The 13,329-nt window shown below is 39.1% G+C and overlaps 1 protein-coding gene across 1 annotated transcript; it reads right to left on the bottom strand.

Annotated features, from left to right (window-relative positions):
* Window positions 1–435: 435 nt before the first annotated feature.
* LOC134496981 (vomeronasal type-2 receptor 26-like) lies at window positions 436–12,342 on the bottom strand. Its single transcript, XM_063302696.1, has 4 exons — window positions 12,140–12,342; window positions 10,052–10,343; window positions 1,874–2,000; window positions 436–1,346 (listed from the first exon to the last, which is right to left on the bottom strand). The coding sequence occupies exons 1-4, from the start codon at window positions 12,340–12,342 to the stop codon at window positions 436–438; spliced, it is 1,533 nt and encodes a 510-aa protein (XP_063158766.1).
* Window positions 12,343–13,329: the final 987 nt, after the last annotated feature.

Genomic DNA, 13,329 nt, shown 5'->3' with positions numbered 1-13,329 from the left:
ATTTCAAGGCAAACTGAGCAGGAGCTAGAATCTAAAAATCAGTACACAAGAGAAATGGTTGTTGTCTGGAAAAAGCCAAAATTTTAAATGTGACAACCTTGTAAAATACACGAGTGCTTCTGAGACTTTCTGTGCTGAAGGACCAGTTTATAGTCTACACCATGTTAAGCAAGATAGGTCCAGGGATCATGATTGCTATAAAAGTCTCTAAATCCGTACTCTCAAATTATCTGTCCAGCAACTTGGTCATTAAGTGAAGTGATTGCTAAATGACTGTGCTTACAATCTCACTTAAGCTATCCCTTGCTTTACAGACCTACAAGTTAGTCACAAAGTCACTTTTTTCATAACTGACAAAACTGTAAATGGTTGCTAAATTAGGCAATTTATACAAAGGGACACCTTTCTATCATCCACTGAAATAATATCATAGAATTATATTTCTTCTTTCTTGTCTTTCAGAAGCTGCCTCTTACTGTTTAGATCAGGCCTCAGTAGAACAATAAAACATTTGGGAAAACAGATGCAGCACAGTAACCCTGCACTAGAAGATAGTATAGAAAAGATCTCCACAGCCACCATGTATTTCCCCTTGGTGCTCAGATATGTGGGAAAAAAGGACAACCAGACACTGCAAAAACACAAGAGGCTGAAGGAGATAAACTTGGTCTCGTTAAAACTGTCCGGTAAATGCCGGGCTTGGAAAGCCACACTGAAGCCAACAATGGCAAGGAAAAGCAGGTACAGCAAGACACAGTAAAACATGAGAGTGGAGCCTTCATTGCATCCCAGGATGATTTCATCTGCCACTAAGTTCATATCAGCATCTGGGTATGGGGGAGAGGTTACAAGCCACACAGTGCAAAGAGTGACTTGAATGAGGGAGCAGGAAACAACAATGTAATTATCTAATCCTTTTCCCAGCCATCTCCTCATCTTGGATCCTGGCACTGAAGCCATGAAAGCTAAAATCACAATGATGGTTTTGGCCAATACACAAGAAATGGCCACTGAGAAGACAATCCCAAAAGCAGGCTGTCGGAAAAGGCAGGTCACCTTTTCAGGTTGTCCAATGAACAATAAACTGCAAAGGAATGAGAGCACAAGGGAGACGAGGAGAAGGTAGGTGATGTTCCGGTTGTTGGCCTTGACGATGGGAGTGTCCTGGTATTTGATGAAGATCCCAAGCACCACAGTGGCAATGCAAGCAAAGACAATTGCTGTAGTAGCCAAACTGGTCCCTAAGGGGTCTTCATAAGACAGGAAAACTATATGTTTTGGAAGGCAAAAGTCATTGTTGTTGTTTGGATACTGTCCCTCTGGGCATGGCAAACAATCATCCATATCTGCAAAATAAAATATGATTATTACACTGTGGAAGATTCTGCATGACTAATATTGACCGAAGTCAGAGGTTTCGCCCAGTGGGCCCTGGTTAATGATTGGATGGAAAACTGCCCAAGTGGTATGAAGCTATTGGGCAGACTGAAGACACTAATAAACCACTTCTGTAATATGGTCAATGGAACTGCATAGAATTCTACTTAAATTGACATTTATTTCTTCAACCTCTAACTGTGTCATGGCCAAAATTCTTTCTTTCTTTCTTTCTTTAATTTCTATCCTGCCTTTATTTTTTTTATAAATAACTCATGGTGGTGAACATACTTAATACTCCTTCCTTCTTTCTCAAGAATTATCTAATTACCTGGGAAGGTAATTGTGAAGTGGATGGGGCGTTTTGCTTTATTTCTCTCATCTAAACCAGCACCTTCTTTTCTCCTTCTGTACAGAACTAGAACTCCTTCTCCTGAGTAGTCTTCCTTCCTGTTTTGCATGGAATGGTCAATTCCATAAAGGTGACAGAACTCACCTTTCTGATTGGTGATCTTCCCTTCTGGACATGGAAGGCACTCGTAGCAGCAATATGGCTTTCCTTCTATTTTGGCTCTACTTGAACCTGAGTGACAATTGCCATTACACAGGGAACGGGGTCTTTTCTGAATGAAGATGAACAAATTGAAGAATCAATTTGATGCTGCTGACACACTATGACAGGTTGGTCTTTGCAAATAAGGTCCACATTAAGGAACAAAAAAGAACCAAGTTCATTTCCACTGGATTGTAGAAGTCCGGAAAATATTTCCATGGCTGTATTGCCTTTTTTTTCCTCTTAACTCATTGGAAAACCTTAAGGTTTTATGTACCTTGAGATTTTTATGCTTGATTTTTTTATTTAGTCTGAAGTGCATTTTGCTGACATATAATAGGCTGTTTCTCCTCTGAATTATTTTTGCTTTCCAATATATATCTAGAAAACAGGAATTGAGTTTTACTTAACCAATACTTCATTTGCTACTATTTTTTTTTTTTTTTTGTATAACAGAGGTAGTGGATCAGATCTAAATACTAACAGTATAGAAAGCAAGGGAGATGCCCTTGACAGAACTACCCAGGAACATTGCATAAGCCAAGAGGGCTGAAATATTCTTTAACCTTGAGAAGCAAGATCCTACTTGGAAGAGACTCAGGAAAAGGCCTCCCTGATTCTTGGGGATATAAGAAGGGATGGGAGAGCACAATACGATTTGCAAGGTTCTGTTCTTCTAGCTTATCTCCATGAAGTAGGATTCTAGTCTTCCTCTGGAGTAGCTTTTCTAGTCTGGTCTACTTAGTGGGTGTAACAAAGAAATGTAGACACAAACATTCTTGCCAGTGAATCCTTTAATTCCTCTGCCTCACTATAGTATACCATAGTAAGCTGGAAGTTTCTTCGGCACAGAAGGACACCCACTATAACACAATGTCAGTCCCTCCCTTACCATCAATACAGGAAGACTCCCTAGCTGGAATGGCAGTGTCCTTGCAACTCTGGAATATCCAAGATCCACAGGAAAATTTATACTTACTTGTTTCTTTTCTTTTTTTTTCAGATATTAATCCTGCCACAAGTATTGCAGGCTCTGTGCAGCATTTCTTAAAATTGATCAGTTTTAATTGATTGTCAATTAATGAGCAATCAATTAATTAATGATTAATTAAATTAAATTAAAATCAATTAATTGTATTGAATTGATCAAATAATCAATATAATTTAATTGATCAATCAATTACTTCTGGCTTGTGTTGTGGACTCAACACTAGAAACTAAACCCAATGTGCCCCTTTGGCTTTTGTGGCCAGCCAGCTCCACAAGCACCCTGGGAAGCTTACAGGAATTAAAACTACACAATTCAAGAAACAAGACCACCCAGACAAAACCACATAAGTAACATTGAAAAATATAGGGACGCGGTGGCGCTGCGGGTTAAACCGCTGAGCTGTCGATCGGAAGGTCGGCGGTTCGAAACCGCGCGGCGGGGTGAGCTCCCGTTGCTCGTCCCAGCTTCTGCACACCAAGCAGTTCGAAAACATGCAAATGTGAGTAGATTAATTGGTACCACTTCGGCGGGAAGGTAACGGCGTTCCGTGAGTCATACTGGCCACATGACCCGGAAGTGTCTATGACAACGCCGGCTCCAAGGCTTTGAAACGGAGATGAGCACCGCCCCCTAGAGTCGGACACGACTGGACTTTACGTCAAGGGAAACCTTTACCTTTACCTAACATTGAAAAATAGTGAACAGAGCCAGGTATTAAACTTGCAGAACACTTAAAGAATGGGAGCGGCACTTATCAAGGGCTTCAACAGGTGTGCTTCTTTGGTCCGGCAAGGTGCCATTTAACTGAGGTTGTTCGAAGTGCCCCCACTCTGCCGAAGTGTACCAGATGGGCACCTGGAGGCAGATGTTTCCCCCAGTAACCAGGCCCTATGCCATGAAGGGCTTTATAGCTGACTTCCAGCAGCTTGAAATGCACGCAGAAGCCAATGTGCAGCCAATACAGCTCATACAGCAGTGCTGAAAGATGGGCATATCAAGTAGCACCCACTAGTGCCCAATGGAAGTTCCACATACAGCACCTTGTTATATTCAAATTGTGAGGTGCCAAGGGCATGAGTGGCCATCTGAAGGGCTTCCCAGTTGAGAAATGGGTGCAACGGATGCCCAGGGTGAACTTCTGCAAAGGCCCTCCTGGCCATAGTTGCTACTTGCTCTTCAACCAGTTGGAGGCCCAGAGTTGCACACTAGTCTCAAATGGGAAGGTGCAACCCCTTCCAAAAGCAAAGGTGAAAATCTCCCAAATGCAGGAGGCCCAAACAGCCATGGCCACTCAGTCCTGTCAGGATTAAGCCACAGTCTCTTCCACCCTATCCAAAGCCAAACAGCCTGCAGCAAACAGACACCTTCACCTGCACAACACAGGGTTGAGATGTACAATTTGGTATCATCAGCATACAAAGGATACTGGACCCTGAACTGATGCATGACTTCACCCAGTGGTTTCATGTAGATGTTAAACAGGAGGGGTGAGAGTGTTGGGCTCTGAGGCATCCCTCCTCTTAGAGTCTGCAGGTACAACCTCTTCCCTCCTGTCAACACTGATTGGGACAAGCAAGATATTTAAACCAAACCACTCTTCCCAAAACCTAAAGAGCAGAAACAGACTGTACGTGTTCATAGAAGAGCAAGGAGCCACATTTTAAACTTTCAAAATGGGGATTGAGCTACCTCCAAATCTATACAAAATATATACCTGGTTAAATCTTCTGGGCCATACAACGGAATCCTCATTAATGATGAGTGATTTGGAAGAGTAAGAAGTTGGGTCTACCCATCCAACTTTGACTTTTGTGAATGTGTTGTTTGAGTGTGTCACCCAGTTGAAAATATCAAATCCAGCCACTATATGTCCTTTGTCATCAAAGGAAATGTTTTCTCCAGCACTGTTTTTAAAGGAAGTACTTCTCATAAACTTGTGCAGCTAAATTAGGGAGAAGGTGGAGAGAAAATGATGCCATGAGATACCCATCATAATAGTCCTGTTGAAATCTGTGGGTAATTATCTACTGCAGGGTTCCCGAAAGTAGTCAATATCAACCCTCAAGGTTGATGGGACTATCCATTGTTGTTGTTGTTGTTCCTATTTTATCGATTGATTATATGCCATCAAGTTATTTTCAACTCCTAGTGACCACATAGATACGTTTTCTTCATGACAATCTATCCCTATTAAAGTAGTATTTATTAAATTATTTTTATCTAATAAATGTTTCGGGGTTGATGAACAATCTGAAACTTCATCATGTTCAAACTGAACTCTGCATGATGAGCTGAAGAGTTTGAGAACCCCTGAACTAGAGGAAAAAAACATACTGCAGAGACAAAACTGTAAACATGACCAGGTGGATTTATTCCAGTTCAGAGAAGGAGAAGGGATATGTGGAGCAGGAGGGGGAGGGGGAGGAGCAGGAGCAGGAGGAGGAGGAGGAGGGGGGGAGGGGAAGGGGAAGGGGAAGGGGAAGGGGAAGGGGAAGGGGAAGGGGAAGGGGAAGGGGAAGGGGAAGGGGAAGGGGAAGGGGAAGGGGAAGGAGGAGACAACACTTGAGCTGTTCAGGCAGTGTGATGACACCAACCAAGATGCTTGGGGACACAGTAGGGAAAGTAGATGCTTTAATGTAGCAGAAGTTGTTCTGTTTAGTTAGAAACCATGCCACTAAAATTGTCAGGGGCAATTGGTGAAGAAACAATGCTGAGTCAGAAATGCAACTCTAGTTCATTTTATTGTTTCTACCATTAAACAGAATCTTGCCAGACTAAAGGTGCCTTAACTGAGCTAAAGAGATAAATACTCTTGGGAATCTAGGGTGGTGCTAGTCTAACTTTCTTCCTCGCGCCCCCTGCCCCCACTCTCTAAGCTATGGAAGTTGTGGGAAAGTTTATCTGCCCAGAATGCTGTCCCTACTCCCTCATCTCCTAGCTCCATCACAAAAATAACATGCCATTTTGCATCAGATTAAGATGCTGCAAAGTTTACAGGACAATATTGTTGAAAGTATTAACAATATAGAAGCTAAGTCATAAAACAGAAAAAAAAAATGCCTCTCAAGCTGTAATTTTTACATTAACAAAAAATGTGTAGAAGGAAAAGAAAAAAAAAAGGAAATGTTTGACATAGAAATATTGAATGTTGGTATTTTACATATTCCATCTATTAACTTTCCAAATGTACTTATAAATACTCAGAATATATGCATGTAAAAACAAAAGGAAAAAAAAAAACCTTAATCTTTCTTCGTGATAAGGAACTCCACAGATCAATTATGAAATGGTTTTCTCAATACAAAGTATATACTAAATTGTTTGCAAGCCATCTAAACGAGATTACAAGTACAATTATTCACTTAGATCAATCTTGTTTTATTCCAAATTGAAATATATCTACCTCTATTGGGAAATTAGTAGATATTATGCAAATTAGTAAACATAATCAATTTTCACTAACCATATATTCTTTAGATGTGTTTAAAGACTGATTTTCTTGAAGTACAAGTTTTAGAACAAATATTAAACACATTTAAATTCCAGACTGGCTTTTGTAATACGATTGAGCATATTTATGGACCTACCAAAAACCAGGTAAGACTTAACAGTTATGATTTAGATCCTATTAGAGTTTTAAGAACTACCAAGCAGGGTTGCCTCTTATCACCTTTATTACTCAACTGAGCTATAGCAGTGCTGGCAATAGCACTTAGATCCAACAATCAGATTTACAGGATACATTTGGGTGACAAGGCATATATTTTAAATCTATCTGCAGATTATACGGTTCTGACTTTCTCAAATGCTTCCCATTCAGCTAACTATATTAAGGAGTAAGAGGAATCTGCTGAGGTGTCAGGACTAGATTTAGGGTTCCAATAGTATATGAATCTTTAAAGAATTCAGGCATCACTATCATTAAAATATTAATATGTTTGATTAATAATCATATACTAACATGGAAGAAATTAAGCAGGGAAATGAAAAACTGGTTTTCAAAACATTTCCACATTTTAGGGTGAATTCCAATGGTAAAAGTTAAAATCCGTTCATGGCTCAATGTTCTATTTCAATGCCTCCCAGTGGAAATTCCACAACCGGCTTTAAGACATTGGAAAGAAAGAAGGAAGGAAGGAAGGAAGGAAGGAAGGAAGGAAGGAAGGAAGGAAGGAAGGAAGGAAGGAAGGAAGGAAGGAAGGAAAGCAAGTTTTTTCTTTCATGCAAAAAACATGAGAACAAATAAAAGAATTTTATATAAATCTCTGAAACAGGGAGGTCGGGGCATGCCCAATCTGATTATATGTAATCAAGCAGCACAGTTAGGGCAACTGGTTCCATTCCTTATTGAAAGCTAAACAATGGATCCAAATTGAAACTACGTGAGAGCCAAATAATTTTATAAATCAATGTTTTGTTTTGTTTTGTTTTTCCACCCAAAATATTGTAGAAGAAAACAGATTGAAAATGTTTTCCTTAAAAGGACCTTTCAAGTTTGGAGGAGTAAATACATACCTCTGATAAAGGATACTTCTACTTTAACTACTTTAATAACATACAGTATATAGATCAGGATAATCATTATGGTTTTGGATAAAATGAATATTTTTAGATAATACACTCTTTATAAACTAAAAGATTTTTGTAGTATCAAGGAACCTCTCAATAAAGATCAGACTGAGCAACTGATAGGTTATAAGTTACCAGGGTTCTCTTGGTATCAACTTAAACCTCTTTTGGGCAATAGAGAGAGTAGAGTTTCATCAACATAATCTTATACCAATTTTGAGAATTTAATTTCACTACTTAGAACAACCAAAAGGAACAATGCCAAAAATGTATAGATTATTATTACATTTAGAAATAGGGGATCCATCCCAAGGTTTAAAGGAAGGTTGGAATACTGATCTTGGGAATTCCATTCAGGAGACAAATTGGCAGATATTATGGAAACCAGAAAGGTTCTCCTCAACTTCAATGCAAGAACTGCAGTGGAAAGTTATACATCACTGGCACTTGACTCCAGTCAGAATGACACATATATATCAATATTATTCTTCTAAATATTAGAGAGATTGTCAAAAAAAAAAAAGTCATTTGTGGTGGTCGTATAGTAAATACTTTTTTGGCATAATTATTTTTGGGGAAATAAGTACCATCAATAAACAAAAGACTGAACGTTCCCCAGCTTTAGGCTTACTGCATTGATTTAAATGACCAAACCTCAAGCTTAAAAATAACGAACTCACCATCTATTAATTTCAGTAGCTGAAATAATAACTGCCCAACACTGGAGAATTTGAGATAACATAACAATTGAAATGGGAATTAACAAGGCCTCTTCAATTGCCACATTAGAAAAAAATCACAGGTGAAGGTAAAATAATGAGTCATCAGAGGCAGGGACCACAATTTTATCAAATTTGGATGGACTTTATGGTTTATCTTAACAGCAGTAGACAAAATATGGTAATACATATATGGAAAACCCATACATGTACAATATGTTTACATTTTCTTAGTCTTTTTTGTATTTTCTATAGCTTTGTTTTCTGTATGCATCTTGGATTTATATTGATTTAACTACTTGATAATCTTTGTTAATCATAGTTCAATTAAAACAATAAAAAACAGAGAAAGAGATAGAGGTGGTTTTCTTTTAGATTTGACTTACATCTCCTTCCTGGCACTTACATTGGATAACCACTGGCCATAATTGTCTACTATGGCCACCTGGTGTAATGTCTATTCTCAACAAAGTAAAAGCATTCTATATGTGTACACATGGTACCTGCCATGGCTGTCCATGTAGTCCTTCTTGTCTTATCTCTTTCATCTTCACTCTCTGTTTTGACTTGGATGAAGTTATCATATGCAAAGCATACGCCATAATGTAAACTGCATTGTAGATACTGTAACTGTGTCCAGACATGCTTATGTCAAACAGGGTCCCAGGTAGAGTCTCCAACTTTTCCTCCCCAGTGCAGATCTCCTTGTCTCTCTCTTCCAGAGTGGAATTTGAGAAATCACAATTAAATACATCTTTCCAGAAAATTCTGATAAAGCCATCCTTATTTTCTGAAGCAGGATTTATTTCCTTCAAAAATTCCTGGAACCCTCTAGGATAGTTTGTGTGAATTGTGAATGACAGAGCACCATGGAGGAAATGTATGTCCCAATCTCTTAGAAAACCAGGAGATGCAAAATCCATCTGGGCTGTCATAATCCACACCCGGCTCTCAACTGTTATATTATAAAATTGTGCAAAGTGGAAAATTAATCTTAAGACACTAATAGTATGTATTTCTCCTTGTATAATAACAGTATTGGCTGTACTTCCTGTGACAACACTTGAAGTTCCAAACCAATCCATTGCTGTTTCAACAATATCACCTGAAAAAGACATTTTGGGCATTGTTTCTAAGAAGTCCACACAGATACCCTGTTGAGAATAGATGGGAAGTATATTCTGCTGAAATATTTCTCCATGTTCATCATTATATGAAACTACACCAATCCAGGTCCACTTGAAATGCAGCAGCAACTCAAGAATCCCCATATACTGATGGGTCCCATCTGGAAACATCTGGTGGAAAAAATCTTCTTTGGTTTTGTCATTTATTATTGGAGATGACCCATAAATGATCTTAGGATAGAAATATATGGGAGAAGGTGAGGCATCATAACAATCAATTTATAGTAGATTCAACTGAAAGATAACTCACTAGAAAAAGGTTTTCTCTCCATTCCTTTTATGTTGCATTTTGCTGAACTTTTAGATATTTCCTATTATAAAGGAGAGTAAAAGCAAATATTCCTTCTGCAAAAATCTTTCTTGAATACTAATATGGCAAGAAGTTTCAAAGTCTTTCAATGAAGTCTGTTAAGCTATGAATGAGCATGCATTGAAGTAGGGATGGCTCGACAGAGAATGATCTTATTCTGTATAAACATGTAATTCTAACCCTTCACATACAAACATAGATTAAGCAACCACTAAGTCAGTTCCTCAGAAACAAGAAGTCACAAAGCTTAATAAAGAGTTGTCCATTTTCTAACAACGATGCAGAGAACTTTATTTAAACTTAAGGAAACTTGTAGTTCCTCAACTTTCTATGCATACAACTTACCTGTGGAACTTTATAGGTGCTCAGGATGTTTGTCATGTGGAGGCAGACTTGGGAATTTGGTCCCCCAATGACTCCCACAATGTTATCATGAATACCACATTTGTAGTTAGGGATGAATTTGTCCTTTGTGGATAGAAGTTCCATAGAGGCAATGTAGGTCCATCTTGCAAAAAAATGGCTATTTAAAATGTGGAAGCCCAAACTGACATTGGGTAAGAGGTGGGCATTCTCATTGATTTCCCTGACAGCAAATGCCAAGGCCAGGATGTGCTGGTAATTCTGAGTGAACATCCTATATGAAAAGAAAGTGTTTCAAGTTAGGTCTTTTTTTCTATATGGTAATGCTCATTCTCTCTAGACATAGTACTAAGAAAAGCTTATCCATTGAAAACAAGGCACTTCAAGTCAACAGTTTTGGAAATTATGAAGAGATTTTCACACAGAAAGCTAGATTTCAGAAAGTATTTCATTTCATTCCCATTCTTTCATTTAAAAAAAAAATATATAAAAAATATACCATATTTAGAGATATTACTGTGGCACCTGCTAAACATGAAAACTTTCTGATGTCTTTCACTGTTGGAAGCTTTTAACAATAGAACTGCCTCATTTGCTGTAGAAAATTTACGTGATGAAGGGCAGTATCGTATAATGGTTGCCTGTTCTAAAACACCATCAGACTCATGAGTGTGAATTCAAAGATATCTGATTTATTAAAGAATAGTGTGCCGGATCACAGAGAAAGCTGAGAATGATGAAAGAACGCCAAATGCAAACTAAAAACCCTTGGTGTAAATGAGATCCCTCCCCCCATAGAACCTTCCCAAGTTCACAATCCCAGGTGCTCCTAACGGTTTCTGATGGTCTGCGGGAAAAGTCCTTGAGCAGAGCACATAACCCAAACACATTCCATTGTACTGATTTCACATACAGAGCTCGGTACAAGGTCTCACAGAAGCTCCCTCCCAAACAGAAACGCGTGTCAGCGCCATGGCATGTGAAATGTCACAATTCATTGAATCAGTGGACATGACATATGGTGTACTTGTGCTTCCATTAGATAAAGGATGTGGATGACTGTTTTACTTTCACGGTCCTATCATCTCTCTCAAAATCTACAGCTTCTGTATTTTTTTAAGCTTCAATTTAATCCACTTAATTTAACAAAGTGTGCAGCTACTGTTACCAATATGAGATTGAGATTTCTAGTGAAAGCCGGCTGGGTGACCTTCAGCCAGTCCCTCTCTCTTAGCCCAAGAGCCAATCAGGTGTGGTATGAGAGTTCTAGTCCCGCCTTAGGCATGAAAGCCGGCTGGGTGACCTTGGGCCAGTCCCTCTCTCTTAGCCCAAGAGCCAATCAGGTGTGGTATGAGAGTTCTAGTCCTGCCTGAGGCCTGAAAGCCGGCTGGGTGACCTTGGGCCAGTCCCTCCCTCTCAGCCCCAGAGCCAATCAGGCGTGGTATGAGAGTTCTAGTCCTGCCTCAGGCATGAAAGGAGGCTGGGTGACCTTGAGCCAGTCCCTCTCTCTCAGCCCAAGAGCCAATCAGGTGTGGTATGAGAGTTCTAGTCCCGCCTGAGGCCTGAAAGCCGGCTGGGTGGCCTTGGGCCAGTCACTCTCTCTCAGCCCAACTCACCTCACAGGGTTGTTGTTGTGGAGAAAATAGGAGGAGGAAGGAGTGCTGGGTATATTCACCACCTTGAGTTATTTATAAAAATAATAAAGGTGGGATATAAAATAAAGGCGTTAATTAATTAAATAAATAAATGGGGACTACATATTTGATTTATCCCTGACACACCTATAGATTACCCCTATTTCAGATTTGCACCGCTACATAACTAGAGATCCTTCCGTCCCTGAGCATTTTGAGAAGTACTCCATCAAAGTTTAAGAAATGAAATTCAGCAGATAAAGACATAAGCATACACTTGAATTGTGTAAACGGTTGAAAAGATTCCTTATAATATTCTGTTTCCTTCCCCCCTCTCCCTCCAAATTGTAGACTTAGGTAAAGCACATAAATAATTGGAGAAATTTATTTGGTCAAACATAACATGCATTTTGTATGTAAAAACTAAAGTACTTACACAAGGTCATCAAAGTGTTCTTCAGAAGGCTGCTTCTGAAAGCTGATTGGACTGGAAAAAATGTAGATCTGAGAGAAAATGCCCGCAATGATGAAATTGCCTTGCTGGTAATACTTGTGGAGAATAGAAGGAGGTTCACCAATAGGACACTTAGCAGTAGAATCCTTACCCGAGGCATGAGGCAGAGCCCCTGTAGCTATCATTAGTGCCGCAAATAACACCACTCTGTCTGACCGTATTCCTGCCTTTCTCCAAATTGTCTGCTCCCTCATTCACATTTAAATATTGCTGATTCAAAAGATGACACTCACCTGATCTAAAGCCAGAACTCTGCAATATTGACTGCCAGTGATCACAGTGGGGTAACTCTGCCTGTCTCTATAATCCACCGTGTGTGAGACATGAAATGTTAGTACAGCTGTTAAATTACCTTTTGCCCATAGGGAATAGTCATGGGGCCAGGAGGCGATAGCATTAATTATGGTTATTTCGTAATTATGGTGGGATGGAGGGACAATGACCTGAAAACACAGTAACCTCACTGATAATGTTGTCTCAAGATTTCTGCGGTTGTACCTCTGCTTTAGAAACCTTAGTAGCCAAATTCTTTGAAATCCAAATCATCTCTATTCTTGAAAAGGATCTATGTCTTCCAGAAAAGCAGGTGTACTCGCTTGGAATTGGCAATTTTCTGTCTCATATATCAACTAGCCCTAAATTGTCCATCAAATCAAAGACATTGCTGGTAATTCGCCTTGAGTGATTTCAATATTTTTCCCAGAAGTTCCATACAGTTGTGGGGAGATCACTCCATTCCCATCCCCCATCAAACACCAACTTTTGTAAGAGAAACCTATTAGTCTTTCCATAAGTCCTTTATAGGACAATACATTATCTTAATGTGGGGCATACATTCCCAATATCAGAGTCTTTTTTAAATAAAGCTTTATTATTTTTTTAAAAAATATAATTAAAATACAACATACAGAATATAGATCATACAGATTACAAGTCTAAAAAGAAACAAGAAAAACTAAGACAGGGCAAAATTGGATAGAAAAACATAAAAGGCAGGTAGAAAAGAAACACATCCAGTTACAGTATTTTCTCTTATCAATGCTGTCAGTTTAGCCATTTGCGCCAGTTCCATTAACTTAATCGTCCAATCCTCCTCCTAGGGAATTTGTCCC

The sequence above is a fragment of the Candoia aspera genome, chromosome 4 (assembly GCF_035149785.1).
Source record: "Candoia aspera isolate rCanAsp1 chromosome 4, rCanAsp1.hap2, whole genome shotgun sequence".
NCBI lineage: Eukaryota > Metazoa > Chordata > Lepidosauria > Squamata > Boidae > Candoia > Candoia aspera.
Note: the sequence above shows the minus strand (reverse complement) of the source record. Positions and strands in the feature narration are given on the sequence as shown.